At 33.8% G+C, this 16322-nt stretch overlaps 1 protein-coding gene across 5 annotated transcripts in view; it reads left to right on the top strand.

Annotated features, from left to right (window-relative positions):
* The window catches only part of CFAP47 (cilia and flagella associated protein 47), a 502530-nt gene that overhangs the window by 147041 nt on the left and 339167 nt on the right, over positions 1 to 16322 (top strand). For all 5 annotated transcript variants that reach the window (XR_012026084.1, XR_012026085.1, XM_072815366.1 and 2 more), the window contains exons 27-29: positions 9735 to 9835; positions 13664 to 13789; positions 14928 to 15159. Coding sequence is in view for 3 of the 5 variants with exons in the window: in XM_072815366.1 (XP_072671467.1) it covers positions 9735 to 9835; positions 13664 to 13789; positions 14928 to 15159 (459 nt within the window). In the remaining 2 variants the exon portion in view is untranslated. The remainder of the gene's footprint in view (positions 1 to 9734; positions 9836 to 13663; positions 13790 to 14927; positions 15160 to 16322) is intronic.

The raw sequence follows: 16322 nt of genomic DNA, 5'->3' as shown, positions 1-16322 counted from the left end.
CTAACTTTGGGATATTAATGAGGTAAGAGTGTTTTATGCTGTGCAGATCTTCCTCGAGTTATGATGAGGTTATGCCCCAATAAACCCACAGTAAATTGAAAATATCATAAGTTGAAAATGCATTTAATACACCTAACCTACCAGACATCATAGCTCAGCCTAGCCTACCTTAAACGTGCTTAGAACACTTACATTAGCCTACAGTTAGGCAAAGCCATCTAACACAAAACCTATTATAAAGTATTGAATATCTCATGTAATTTATTGAATGCTGTACTAAAAGTGGAAAACATCATGGTTCTAAGTGTGTCTGTTGTTTACCCTTGTGATGGGGTGGCTGACTGGGAGCTGTGGCTCACTGCCCCTGCCAGCACCAAGGTGGGAGGATCATCCCACATGTCACTAGCCTGAGAAAAGATCAAATTTCAAAATTTGAAGTATGTTTTCTACTGAAAGCATATAGCTTTTGCAGCATCGCAAAATCTAAAAATCGTAAGTTGAACCATCTAAGTCAAGGACCAGCTGTACTTCTTACATTGTAATTCTTGGTTAATTTACTTTTTCCTTCCTTTTGGAACCACTTCTCTGTCACCAGGAATCCACAGCTGACCGCTCCTTCTGCAACCATATTTCCTCTGAAAGTGATGCCAGATCATCACTAGGTTTCCCAAGCCCTTGTGGTCATTTCATCATATCCTAGTTGATCTCTAATAAGTGTTCCCTTGCTTAGGTGTTAATATTTAACGTTTAAGATACTAATTTATAATCTACAAATATTCTGGATTGCTTTGCTCTAACCACTAACAATACATATTTTATAGTTGAATTTCAGGCCTTTGGCCAGATAGTTAGGGAAATGATTTTTCACAAGAAATTCTATTATAGGAAGTTCCATCATGACACAGAGTTGATGACTCCAATTCTGACCAATTCTGATCTTAGTGTTACTGTTTATTAAAACAACAACAACAATAAAACTCTTCCTTAGAATTGATTCCAGATGTTTCAAATCATGAATCTTATTTTTTGTTATTTTCATTAAAAATACATATGTATCCTGAAATCTAAAAGATAAAATGAAACTAACCTGTAAAAACTACCTGGTTTGTGTTTTAGCTAGGTCACGATTGTCTTCTAAAGTAAAATGCACTACAGCATTCTAGAAATAATTTAATGAGAGATGCTTGGGTGGCTCAGTCAGTTAAACATCCAACTCTTGATTCCAGCTTACTTTGTGATCTCAGGGTTGTGGGATGTCCCCCACGACAGGCTCTGCATTCAGATTCTTTCCTTCTGCCCACCCTTCCTCTCTCTCTCTCTCTCTCTCTCTCTCTCTCAATCTTTAAAAAAAAAAAGAAAAATATATTTTTAAAAGATTTATTTATTTATTTATTTATTTATTTATTTATGAGAGAGAGAGAGAGAGAGCGAGAAAGAGAGAGAGAGGCAGAGACACAGGCAGAGGGAGAAGCAGGCTCCATGCTGGGAGCCCAATGCGGGACTCCATCCCGGGACCCCAGGATCGCACCCTGGGCCAAAGGCAGGCGCTAAACCGCTGAGCCACCCAGGGATCCCCAAGAAAAATAATTTAATGAAAATAAGCTTTTTGCTTTGTATGAGTTCTTGTTACCATGGAGAGAATGTTAGTGTTTGGTTTCATCAAGTTGCACATGCTAGTCCATATTATTGTATCTAATAGCTAGAGCTTTGGCTCTATGTTTTTTGGAATTAGCCATTAGGTATATAATGATCCAAGCAGCAGAACAACTAATGATTCACCCCACTTAGAAATAATTTTTCAACTCATTTTTATTAGGCATTAGTGTATTAATCACATTATAAAGCATGCCACCATACTTAGCAGTTTTACTTTTGGGGGTGAAGGTAGTGCCCTTTACTGTGTTAAAGCAATTTGTATTTCTGATTAAAGTTTACAATTTTCCTGGGTATTTTTGGAATATAATAAATTTATATACCTTCATGAAAACAAACATTGTCTATACATTAATGGTATACATATTTATGCATAGACAAAAATGGTAAATTTTGCTTTTTGTCACAATTCTTTCCTGGAAACCCCATAAACTGTATTAGCCACTATATATTTTCCCGTAAGAACGCTGAATTAAGAATAAAATGTATTGAATACTGTATTCATCAAAGTTAATGATTTAAAATTGTGAGAATAGACCTAAAGAGAGGTTTTTAGATATCAAAAATGGTTTACATCAATTATGGGATTATTTACAGGTTGTTGGGTAGACGAAAAATGAGATGATTCTTGTAAAAAGAATTGATATATACTTAAAATATTGCTAAATGGACATATATTTCTAGACTTGATGAATTATCAATGGGTCTCTCATGTATCTAAAGAAGAGTTCTCTACCTTACTTTGCTGTGATACAAATCAGTGGAATACATTCACATATGAAGCACACTTCCACGGATTTATGCACATTAAGATAAAACCTAAAATCTTTTTAAGGTCATTAAATTGGTTAAGAGCATATATTTCCTAGAATTATTTATGTTCATAAATAACAATGCCTTGTTGGACTGCATATAACATATATTGTGGATTATTGCAATTTCCAGAAGAGCAGCTATAATTTTATTTCTTTTCCCTCCACTCAAGGAAGAATATTGAAAAGTAATTAAGTGAGAATCATATTATCATCAAGAATCTTTTCATTCTGTTTGGATCTATTAAAAATGAATAAATAAAAACTGCAACTTTATTAATGATTAACAAAATAATGCTTGATCTCCTTGTAATAGAGAAATTCTTCTCTCTGCTAACATCATAAATGATCTACTGTTATAAATATACATTTTGGTACCAGATTAAGTCCAATTGATTGGCCTAACTAATATAAAAGTACTAACTATGGTATGCATTAAACATTTAAATAAACATATCCACCCTTTTTGTGTGTAAGTAAAGTAACATGTGAATGATTTTGCCACGGGCAGTAGAAGTGAAGCTATACTGGAGTAAGGAAATAACACTTTATAATAAATTGAATCCACAGGAAGAGAAGATGAGAACCAGCAATGGTAATGAAATCTGATGTAAAAAACTAAATAGATTTTTTTCTTTCTTAACATCTTTAAAAGCCGTAAGATTGTGTAAAACAATTACAACACTAAATTATTGGGTTTGTAACACATATAAGTATAATTATATGTGACAATAAAAGAAAGGAATGGAGATCTATTGGAGCAACATTTTATAGCGTATTGGAATCAAGTTAGTATAAATCTGGAATAGATGCTAAATTGAGGTGCATATTTGTAATCCTGAGCCACCAAGAAGTTTTAACTAAAAAATAACAGTTAAAAATTATTAAGGAATTAGCACTATACAATAGAAAGAATCCACTTAATACAGAAGAAGGTAATAAAGAAGAGATTAAAAAAAGAGACATGAAACACACAGAAGACAAAATGGAAGATATAAATTAAAAAAAACCTAATCCTATATGTGAATAGATTAAACAATCCAATCAAAAGGCAGAAATTGTCTGACTTGGTGAAAAAAAAAAAAACTTGTGCAGTTTACAAAAAAACACTCTTTAGATTAAAAAATATGAATAAGTTGAAATTGAAAGGATGGAAAAATTTATACCATGCAGTTAACAACTGAGAGAAGTGGAATAGTAATGCTAATATTAGTGAAACTAGACTTTAAAACAAAAAAGTGTTGCTAAAGAATAAGATGGACATTTTTTTTAAGATGGACATTTTGTAATGATAAAATTGTCTATACATCAGGACTATATAACAATTAAAAACATATGCACCTAACTATGAAGGAAAAGCTACAGATTTGAAAGGAGAAATAGATAATACAAAAATAATAGTTGGAGACTTCAACACCACAGTGTTGATGATGGAGAGAATATTTAGACAGAAAATCTACAAGGATATGAAATGCTTGAAAAACAGTCAACCAAGCATCTTAATAGTAGCTATAGAACATACCACTTAATAGGAACAGAAAACATTTTATTTCAAGTGCACAAGAAGCATTCTCTAGGATAATTATATACTAGGCTATGAGAAAAGTCTCTATGTTTTAAATATTGAAATATGCAAAATGTGATCTCCAACATAATGAAATTAAATTAAAAATTAACAAAAGGAAATTTGGGAATTTCACAAAAGTGTGAAAATTACACTACACATTCTTATAGAACTAATGGATCAAAGAAGAAATCTTAAGTTAGAAAATATTTTGAGATAAAGGAAAATGAAAACACACTATATCAAAATTTAAAGGATGCAGCTAAAGCAGTGTTTAGAGGGAAGTTTATAGATTTAAGTGCCTAGATTAAACAAGATGAAAGATTTCATGTCAGTGGCCTAACCTTCCCCTAAAAAGTTGGAAAAGGGCATCATATTAAATGCAACTAAAGCAGAAAGAACGGAATATGTATGTCAACAGAGTTGATGATTTAGATGAAACTAATAATTTCCTAGAAAGACACAGAGTACCAAAAATGACTGGAGAAGAAATAAATAATATAAACATTCTTATAACAAGTAAAAATATCAAATAATTATTTTAAAAATCTTCCCACAAAGAAAAGTCCAGTCCTGGAGGATTTCATTGGTGAATTCCACTAAACATTTAAGGAATCAAAGCCAATCCTTCATAAACTCTCACAGCATATTTTTCAGTTTGGGGACCCTGCTTGGTAGTTGTCAGCCTTGAGAGCCACTGACATAACTGTGTTTTGCACAACTGAAATACATAGTATATACTTTCTATGCACTGGGTGAAAGGTTAATGAAGAAGAGATGTTTGTTTACATGGTCTCAACGTTTTATCCACACATTACTTATTACCTGCCCTTAATTGCGATCTAATGACTAATCAATTATTAGATATCCAGAATAGACAAATCTGTAGAGACAGAAAGTAGATGAGCGATTTGTAGAGTCTGAGGAGAGAGGCAAATGGAGAGTGACTGCATATGTATATGGAGTTTCATTTATAGGCAATGAAAATATTCTAAAATTAGTGCTGATGGTTATGCAACTTTGTAAAATATTGAGAACTACTGAATTGTACATCTTAAAAAAGATGGATTTCATGATATATAAATTATATATTTTAAATGTTGGTATAAAAAAGGAGGGCATCTGATGCATACTATCATAACCAAATGACCAGATTCAGTGTCACTAATAAAGAGGAACACTAACCTGCTGTGTATCCTAGTGGGATGAAATGAGAACCATGCCACAGCACATCTGAAAAAAAAAAAATTTAAATCAGAAATAAAACATTATCCAGTCATGAGAGGACAATTAAAATATTTCAGATAATTAGCCTTGACTCTTAAATATAACGTCAATGCCATGAAGCACCACATGAGACTGGGAGATTGTCCTGGTTCAAAGGAAAGTAAATTCAATCATTGATCTCAGTTTGGACTTTGACATTACTGGGACTCTTTAATATGGACTGTAAACTAGATAATATTCTTGAACTAATGTTAAATTTCATGATAGTGGTGATATTATTATGATTATATAGAAAAATGTTCTTAGGGCATACAGGCTGAATCTTTAGGAGTAAATTTATGTACACACACATTTTAAGAAAATACATTTTTAATAGAAGAGAGAGAAATGAATCTGGCAAAATAGTGATTGCTGAACCGGGTGAAGGGTACATATATGATTATTTTAGTAGTCTTTCAATTCTTCTGTGAATTTGGGAAAATGTACAATGTTGAGGTGGAGGGGAAAAAAATCATTAATGAGAAATTTCAGGTGAACCTGAAATGACAAAGAATAAAAATGAATTACACACTCCATGTTTGACTTTCTGTACGTTATGGTATTTACTGATTGATTTATCATACTAAAATATTCATAGTTTGTGCATGACAATCATATCTAAAATGGTGGGAGGTAGAGAGCAGTCAGAGTTGTCCTTATCTTCTCATTTTGCATTGTCCCCTAGGGTACAGCAGTACCTTTTGTTTCCATACATACTGCAGACTTTCTACCTCTAAGAATTCTCATGTGTCCAACAAGAGAATTTGTTTATGTTAATTTTGTAAATGCTTTTCCCTTAGAATCCAGGAGAATATCTATAGCTTCCAAAAAAGGCTTTTATTTAACCAGCTTCTAATAGGAACTTACATAATTTAACATTATTAGAACAGCCAGAAGTATTAAAGTATTACAATTAAAAATTAAAGTATTAAAATGCATGTTGTTAAATGAGATGATTGCTAGAAGAAGGTAGTGAAAAATGTTTTGTTTGTAAGTGCTTACATCCATCATCATATATATGACTCTATCCTAACCCGGTAACTTTGAGTATATGTGCAGCAAGGCACATCTGGAAGTTAACCATTCTCATGCAGTGGCCAAGAGCATAGCATTGTTTCAGGTATGTTGAACTTGAACTTGTCTCTCTTTTTCCTGATTGTGTGACTTTAAACAATTGTTGACTTTTTCTGGATCTTGCTATTGTAACCAAAGTCTGAGAAAGTTAATAATATACACCCTCAAAGAATGTTGAAAAGATTAATGTAAATAAAATAATGCATTTTAGATGCCCAGCACAGTAGCTGCCACAAATAGTTCAAGTCTATTTCCATCACCACCAACATCTGCATCATATCAACTCCGTTGCCAGAAATGTCCATCCTGATTTTTGAGCATTGGGACAGTCCATCCTGATTCTTGCACATTGGAACTCTTCTAAATCACTTGTGCCTCAAGGTTGCTATTTAAATCTCCAAATGGAATTGAAACGGATAGTGTCAGTGTCACTTCACTATTACTGTACAATGTTATAGTCATTTTACTATTACTGTAATTTCGAGTATTTTTAGAGCAAATTGTCTACCAATAATGGTTCCTGGCTATATGGATTGATATAGAGAATATCTATATATAAATAATACCATCTATAAATAATACCATTATTCTCTGATAAGGTACCCTGTTTTACAAAAAAATATTTTGTTAAAATGTAGAGTATTAATATTATTGACTGCAAGTCTCTTTTCTGTTTTAATGTATTTTTAATAATAGTGATATTAACGTATAAAGTGCCCACATTCCCATGCTGTGTAAGTTGTATAATTTCTATATCATGATGCTCCATAGAAGAATGTAGTCAAATGAATTTTGTATATGCCGGTTATTCTTTACTCCGAGGAGTATCTGAAATCAATGTTATATCTGCAACAAACTAGTTTTATAAGAGAAAAATTAGAATATTTATTCCCATTTCATTCCCTAAATGAATTTTATTTCAACCTTATTTTCTTTGGTTCTGTACCATTTTATAATTGTTTCTAGTGGGACACCTGGGTGGCTCAGCGGTTGAGCATCTGCCTTTGGCCCAGGGCATGATCCCAGGATCTGGGATTGAGTCCCACATCAGGTTCCTAGCAGGGAGCCTGCTTCTCCCTCAGCCTGTCTCTGCCTCTCTCTCTCTCTCTGTGCCTCTCATGAATAAATAAACAAAATCTTATATATATATATATATATATATTAAATTGTTTCTAGTGATACTTCATCTTTCATGTGTTCATGTGGTTGTTGCATTGGGGAAAGCTGTCCGCAAGCTAACTTTTAGATGAAGATTCAGGGATATGTGGTTTTCTTAAGGAAGAACTGCCAGGAAAAAACAAGGTAGCAGAACACGGAATCAGTCATCCCAAATAAAATGAAACTTAAATCAGATTCAGGATCCCATGGGATCCTCTGGAGATGAAGTTATACCACAGAATTTTTGTCCTATTTGAAGCAAAAAGCCTGGGATTTTAAACTCCTGCACCACACAGGGATTGGCTCTAGCATTCCCCCCGGGATCATAAACTCCCAAGGCAATTGAAGCTTTCAGCAGCTCTGGCAATCCAACATTGGTTCTTGAAGGTGACAGTTACCCCACCATGTCCACCCAGAGGATGCGAGCCCGGCACAAAGATATTACATTCTTGGGGATAAGGACCAACCAGCATTTGCCAGGATTTACTGGAGTAGTCTTTTTTCCCTTTCTATTTTTTCTCTTCCTTTAATCACGGTTAAAGCAAAAAAGCATATTTGCTTCTAAGATAACAATGATGATGGTATCTATAGATAAGCTATGTTATTTAATCTGAAAAATATTAAACAGAGTTGGTCAGTTAATGGAATCTTGATAACATAGCATAAATACATAATATGTAGAAATAATGATTCATACTATCAAGGAATTTTAAATTTCATTTTAAAAAGGACATCCTATAGAAAAAATAATTACAGTATAGAAATATAATTTAATCCTGACTAGGGCAATCTAACATGTGTTTAAACGTTTTAGGATGATGGAATAGATGATTAGGGTTGGTCAAACAAGACAATGTTGAATATGTATAGTTTGCATAGTATTTTAATGCACGTTAGTTGGTAAAGAAAAACAGAATGCATTCCTTGTGAGAAACTATGCAGAACTGAGGTGAAAATCAATTCATTTACATATAACGTGTTTATTTTAATGTCCCTGACAGCTCAATGTATTTTAGCTACAAAGTTTTTCTTAGTCTCATCCTACCCTGTATTTTATTTGTATCAACTTAGATTATAACACAGATTTTATCATTTCACCTTTTCAGTGACCATAAGCTACAGAGAAGGGCTAATATGATATATAGCTGATTCATGAGTAGAATTATCTTGATAAATACTATATGCAAAAGTCAAACCAATAATCCAGTATTACAGTGGTATAGATATAAAATATAGTACTTCTATTAAAAGATCAGTTGGGGGCGTCTGACTGGCTCCATCAATAGAGTGTATGACTTGTAATCTCAGGGTTTTGAGTTCAATCCCCATGTTGGGCGTGGAGACTACTTTAAAAAAAAAAGTTGGACTAGGACAGAATTGTCACATAAATTGGCCAGGCCCAATATAACCTTAGAATGTTTTATGGCTCTTATTAGTAAGAAAGTTTACAATACTCTTATAAGATAGTTTAATAGTATGCCGGTTGTGGAATGTATTAATACTTTACTGGCTGAATAACTTCTGTAGTATTGCATTCAGTTCTCAGATGAATTTAAAGGACAAACACAAAAGATCATCTCAAGAAGGTAGATGATAAATGAAATTTTTGGAGTCCTTGCAGTTGAAAGAAACCTTGAATGTTCTAAATGTTTTCAATTTAAAGAAGAGAAAGCCTAGAAAAGATACAATGATTGTTTTTAAGTATTTGAAGGAATGTAATGGGGTCCAATGATAGATTTTGTTTTCTGTTGCCCTGAAACCAAATGTCTGAGGGTATAGCTCTCCAGATATGAAATAGGTTGTCTGAGTGTCACTATGGTAGTGTCTCCCTAGTAGTGCCATCTGAGGCTAGATAGCATTTTTCAGGGATTCTAGAAAAGAAGGTGAGTAAATTAACTCTGAAGTTCCTTCAATTCTAAAATTTCCTGAATCTGTTTGAGAACCTGTTTAATTACAAGCTGTGTTCTAGAGCATACCTGACAGTGAAATTTACCATCTCTGTTAAAAGCTTTAAAAGTAAATATTCCTAAACCATTAAAGTAGATACAGTAGGTGGTTAAGAAAAACAAAGTAGGTAGACAATTCGAAAATGATGAATAATTCATGTCTTAATCATTTAAGCCATCCAGGGTACTTAGAAAATATTTCATTGTATTTACTGCATCTGACAATTTTATTTTATTGAAATGCAATGTTTTCACTTTTAGGTTTTCGCTTCCAGTTACTGCAACAGCAGAAAACTGTCTTCTTACTATTTACCCATATATGGCAACTCATCTTGATAAGCAAACAATTATTTTAAAGGATGGTAAGTTAGATATAGCTATTGTCTCCTAGTCTTACTGTATATGTTCTTGTTATCCACAGTTGACACCTAGAAGTAAAGTGACTTTAAAATTAACTAATATTTATCAAACTCCTGCCATTTCTAAGAGCTGCAGTTATCATTGAGAGTAGAATATGGCAGTGTCTCTTAATTGCAAAAGTTGAAAATCTAGTAAAAGATACAAATAAATAAATACAAAGGTGTTTGAAGTAAGAGCCAATTGTAGTGTTGGAAATGTGGGTGTGGTATAGAGGCTAACATTGATGTTTGGGGTCTGGGATAACTTTAGAGAAGAGAGGACATCTGTGTAGAGTTTGACAAATGGTCCTAAACAGCACAATCTCGGCAAAGGATAATGGAGCAAAAGCATGGCGGGTCTTATGGGTGACATAAGGCAGGCAATCAAGGGGCCAGGGCACCCTTTATTCTGTAATGATGGGAACCTTCTGTGATTTCTGAGTATCACTGATTTAGAAAGGGAACGCTTGTTGGGATGAGAGCTGAATTAAAATGGGCAAGAGAATGGTTACTAGGCCAGTGGGAGTTGCTACCAGGGAAATGGTGAGGGACTGAGAACAATAGAAGTGAAGCTGCTAAGCTGAGAAATTTGAAATGCAAGACACAGAGACAAATGATTGATGGAGTAAATCTCAGGGGAGGAGGAAAGATGAGGAGTGATAAAACATTCCATCTGTGTAGATTGTCAAGGCCTTATGTTTCAGGGCTGAATTGGAGATCTTTTCTGTGTTTGTAACTAGTTTTCTCCTATTTTCCACTTGCTTCTTCAAATGTTTACCACTGCTGTGAAACCTGTTCAGCCCTGTTCTGCCTCAGTCTCAGGGCATGACCTTTTCTCTGACTTTGCAGAAGAAATAGAGACAATCAGGCAAGAACACTCCAAACTTTCAAATGCCAAGCAGGCATCGGAAACCATTGTCTGTCACAATTGTCTGTCACAAAGCCAAGGGAGGCAAGACTGACTCCTGATTTAGGCCATTCCTTTATCTGGGTCCCTTTATCCAGGGACCTTGCTCACTCTTGCCCTTTGAATTATGCCTCCCTCTTAGCTGCTTTGGGGGCCCGGCTAGGATAACAACAGGGAAGAGAGAGGGGACTATATCCTTTCAGTGGATAGGCTAGTTCCCAAAGAGAAAAAAAAGGTGAATCCAGGCCTTGCATTCCCGATTTAATCTTTGCAAATTTAGCAATCAGATAAACCATTTGGTTTCCCAGACGGAGAAAAATCGCAAGGGAAACTAAATATTTAGAACACCTTAGGTTCAGGGATGCCTGGGTGGCTCAGGGGTTGGGCAGCTGCCTTAGGCTCAGGTCATGATCCCAGGATCTGGGATCAAGTCCCACATGGGGCTCCCCATGGGGAACCTGCTTCTCCCTCTGTCTATGTCTCTGCCTCTCTCTCTCTCTCTCTCTCATGAATAAATAAATAATTTTTTTTTAAAAAAAAGAATAACTTAGGTTCCTTTAACAGGAAGGACATGTCAGGCGTGAGGCAGAGCATTCTTCCATTACACTACTGTTACTTGACTACTGACCAGCAGTTTACACTGTTGACCACTCCCACCCCCAACCCCGCTTCAAACTCTCTCTGGACTTCCACATACCATACTTCCCTGGGGTTCTTCTCGCCTCTCTGACTGTTCCTTCTGAGCACATATATATTACAAAATTTAAGCACATTCTCAAAATTTTAAAGATTTTCTGATCAATTCTGATGTAATGTTTTTATATTCTTCTAATACCGGGGGCCAGATTTCAGATAATGCAACATAATGGAAAGAGCAATGGATGAAGTATTACAGAACATGGGTGGAAATTCTATTTTGTGTTTTAATCTTACCATTTTGCTATAGGCTTTTATTGTTAACTCTTAGATCCGCAAACATCTGTTATTTAACAAAATGTGCATGGTAGGAGAATAATAGGATACTAACAATATTTCAAAGACTTTTGTGAGGACTCCTGGAGTAAATACTTGGAAATTATTACTATTACTACTATCATCATTTCATTATTATTGTTATCATAACTGCTGTTATTATTGGTTTAACACTCATATTTTTCATAATATACTCCAAAAAGTAATGAGGAGGTACTGTATAAAATATTGCTATTTCTTTAAAAGGAAAAAATGAATAGAGTCTTAGTGTTTATATGATGACTGGGTATGAAATCTGTGGATTAAAAATAATGCATCCATTTCAGTAAATGTTATTATAGAAAGACATGATTTTTAAATATTCTAAAATATCTTTTAAAATATGTACAGTAATAATTTATAATATATATTTAATGCTTCCCAGGCATATGGTGCTCTGTTGAGTGGCTTATATTTGTTATTTCATTTAATCCTTCCAACAACTGAGTTCGATACTCTTACTAATTTCACTTTACAGATTAAGAAACTGAGTCATATAGAGTTTGAGCAGTTTGCCCCAGGGGATTCTAACCAAAGAACGGCCTGGGAACCTACACATTTAGCTACCATGCTCTAGATTATGATATGTTCAGTAAAGGTGAAATCTTAAAACACATTAAATATATCAAAAAGTAAAGCAGTATGATTTACTTATTACAGCTAATATGCTGAATAAGAACTATTATATGAATAATTAACTTCTGAAGAGTACAGATGTGGGTTTGTCTCCCACTAGGAACTTTTTATCATTTGGTGGTAAGTTGAAAAGATAATGCCTAATACATCCATGATGAATTATTCTATCATTGAATTTCCTAAGGCTCATTTTTATGAAGTCTGTAGTGGCATAGCATTGCAGAGATATGCAGACCTGTTTGGTACAGATTCCCTGGAAAATTCTGATTGTTTTTGTATTGAAAAAAAAATGAAAGCAACTTAGTATAACCCAGCTTACCTCTCTGTGTTATTGCCTGTAAAGTAACCCTCACAACAAATTTATGAGCTCAGAAGCTTTGGTTTCTATTTTATGGATAAAAACATGTTTCAGAGAACTTGTATAACATACCCATAGTTTAATAGCTCAGGAGTTGTAGTGCCAAGATTTAAAATCAGAAATTTATGAATGCAAAGGCTATGCTTTTCTGACAGAATTACATTATGCATATATATGTATAAATTTATATATACATATATGAATACATAGATGATAGGTAGATAGATAGATAGATAGATAGATAGATAGATAGATAGATAGATAATCTGGCCTTACTTCACATATAATGCCTTTTCTTAACATTGCCTTTGATTGAGTTCAGATTACCATGGTGGCAAATTCTAGTGTATATACAGCAACTCTAATTGGAATAAATATTGAAAGCTATGCAAAATGGTGGCAACTGATAATCATAAACAGTGATTTCATTTCAGAAAATTAACCAGGAAGAAACTACTTTCATTAGTGATGCTCTTCTTGTATTTAATTTTGAGCACCATATAGAATAATTCCAAAAATTTTGGTGTAAAAACATTTAATGGTTTCCATATATTTATTTATCTTAAATGTGAGCATTGTTCATTCTCTGAAAACTTTGATATACCACAATAATTGCCTTATTAAATAAAATTAATTCAATTCAGAAAACCATATCAGCTTTTATGGTCTTTTCCTTGACATTTTATTTGAAGTATAATGGACATTTAGACTTTAAAAAAATTTTTACTCTATGTATGTATATGTGTGTGTGTATATATATACATATTTATTATATATAATATGCATATTATATATAAACCTATGAAATTCAGGTTCAATAATTTGAGAGTGAATTCACAATGCTTGTTGACTTACTATGTTCCAACGTATCATTTTGTAGATAAGGATGACAGTTCTGTGAAGAGTAGAGACGGTGTTTTGCTTCCCTACCAAGAAGTTGGTTTATCCTCTCCTGCTCCTACTAAATTTAATGATGCTAAGCCTGCAGAGAGAAGATTATCTGTTGGTATGTGGCAAATATATAATGTACTGAGCAAACCCAGTTCATAACATGATCTGTTTAATATTACTGAACTGAAAACTTAGGCTTTTTCAGGTAAGAAGAAATCCATGAAAAAAGTGGGTCATCTGCTTTGGGAGCTCTCTCCAATGATGTGGAGCAGTGATTCTCTAATGTGTTTTGTTCACAGTATACTGTTCTCAGTACCTTTCCCTGAGGTCAAAAGATGTGCCAAGCAATTCCCTTTATTAAATGGTTTGGTTGAAAAACCTAAGAGTAGTAATTCATGTGATATCCAATATATGCAGTAGTGATATTTAACTATAATGTTAAATAATACCCTGTAGAGCCCCTCTAAATTTGCTGACATCCCAGGTCCCTCTGTACAGTTTGGGAACTGCCAGACTATGGGTTTGTCTGCCAATTATTTAGCTAGAGACAGTATTACCTAACTTAGAAAGAGATTGAGCACAGATAAATAGATAAAGATACAAATTTGATATTATCAATTGAAATTAACTCTTCAAATATTCCTTTCTCTGGATATGGGTAATATTGAAAATTTTCCTGTTTATTGAATGGACCAAACCAAATTAAATATTGTGAGGTTTTTAAATGACTGTGTGCTTGTGCCATCACATAGATATTTGTGAAAAGAATATAAAATCATTTTATATTCTTGAAAAATCTCTCTACCTTGAAACGTTTTGTTTTATTAAAGTGCTTCACTTGGATAAAGAGTCATTTTGAATATGACACCAATATTTTGTTTCTATAAGTTTTCCATCTAAGGTTTAATTCTGTCTATTGGGTAGAATTGAAGAATGGTGAAAATATTTTACATGTGAAATTGAAAATGAAACATTCCATTTTGGGGAATGTTTTCACATACCATTATGGCGAGAGAAAATTTAATGGTTTTCTTTATTGAAATTCATCTATTTTTAAAGTATTTCTGTTAGGTATTGAAAATAAATCTATTTTCTTGTTTTCAAGATACAGTAAATTGACTCAGAATTTCTTTGAGAGCATAGCATAATTTTTAAAATGAGCTTTATTTGTCTGCATATGAATAGCAATAGCTGACAGGATATTTTACTCTATGGTGATGTAACCCTTTTTTACAAACAAATGTGAATTTTAGGAATTGAAATAATACATGAAAGGTTGAACTCAGGCAAAAGTAAAACGTCAAAGAAAGACAATGATAGATCTATGGAAAAGGAGGAGAAAAATGAGCAATGCTTTTCTCCTGAAGAAGGAACAAAGGCATATGACTTCTTTGAGAAGGTTGTAAATGCTGCTCAGACCTGGTTCAGTCTCTTCGGCTGGCCTGAAGGACCCCATTGTCTTTCTATTCCAGAAACAATAAGAAGGTAACAGCTATGTGTTTCTCTAAAACTTGCTTTGTATCATATAACAAAATATAATCTATTTTGGGGTTGTTTTACATGAAACACAACGTTAAATGATTTATTATACACTGGTAAATTAGGAGGAGGCTACTAAGAAAAGCAAAAGGACACAAATATAAATTCTTTGGTGTAGGTATACTTAAAAAAAAAGATTTATTTATTTGAGAGAGATTGTGGGTGCGGGCATGTGCACATGACAGGAGGAACAGAGGGAGAGGATCTCAAGCAGACTGCCTGCTGAGATGGGAGCCCCATGCAGGGCTCCACACAAAGCTCAACATGAGACTCCACACGGGGCTTGACCTGAGGACTCTGAGATCATGACCTGCGCCAACACCAGGAGTTTACCTGACTGAGCCACCCAGGCTCCCCTGGTATGGGTATACTCTTTTAATTTCTTCTAAACCTCTTAAGATTTGAGGTAAGTACTGAAAGTCACTAAACCTCACTTTCCTCATCTGTCAAATGACAAGGGGGTAAACTATGGGTAAGTTTTAAATTTGAAACTTTTAGAAACCCCACATGTATATATAAAGGAAATATCAGCCCTGGATCTAGAGTATAGTCAAGTAGACAGTACATTTACTTCCCTCTTTCATGGGCTTTTATTACTCAGCATATCTAAAGTAGATAAACTGCTTTGGTTTAGATCAAGTCACTTAATTCTGTTGTTAATTTAAATTGATATTTAGGCACTTCCCTTGTGTAGTGGTTCTCACAGTTTTTCTACCTCCTTTCTCAGAGCTTGGGGTGACTTGCAGGCACCATAGGGTCAAGTACTTCATCTCTGTAGCTACAAGAGCTATAGTAGCATTTTTGCATCTATGTTCAGGAGCGATTAAGTTACGCTAAATCTATACTTTTCCTATAAAAGCCATCTTTTTCAGTTTTTTTAAATTAATGGGACTGTATCAGTTTCATCGAATGAATTAGCTAATATTTCATCTTTACTTATGCTGAGGGAAAATTAATACAACAGATACACTGAAAATTTACAGGCTTGATCATAAAATCATCTGACTTCAGGGAATTTTTTAGAGAAGTTATTTGGTTAATAACTTTTCAGTTTTCTGCTTTGCTGCTTGTTCTACTGAAAATTATATATATTTTTAGTAAATTTTAAT

This window comes from Canis lupus, chromosome X (assembly GCF_048164855.1).
Source record: "Canis lupus baileyi chromosome X, mCanLup2.hap1, whole genome shotgun sequence".
NCBI lineage: Eukaryota > Metazoa > Chordata > Mammalia > Carnivora > Canidae > Canis > Canis lupus.
Note: the sequence above shows the minus strand (reverse complement) of the source record. Positions and strands in the feature narration are given on the sequence as shown.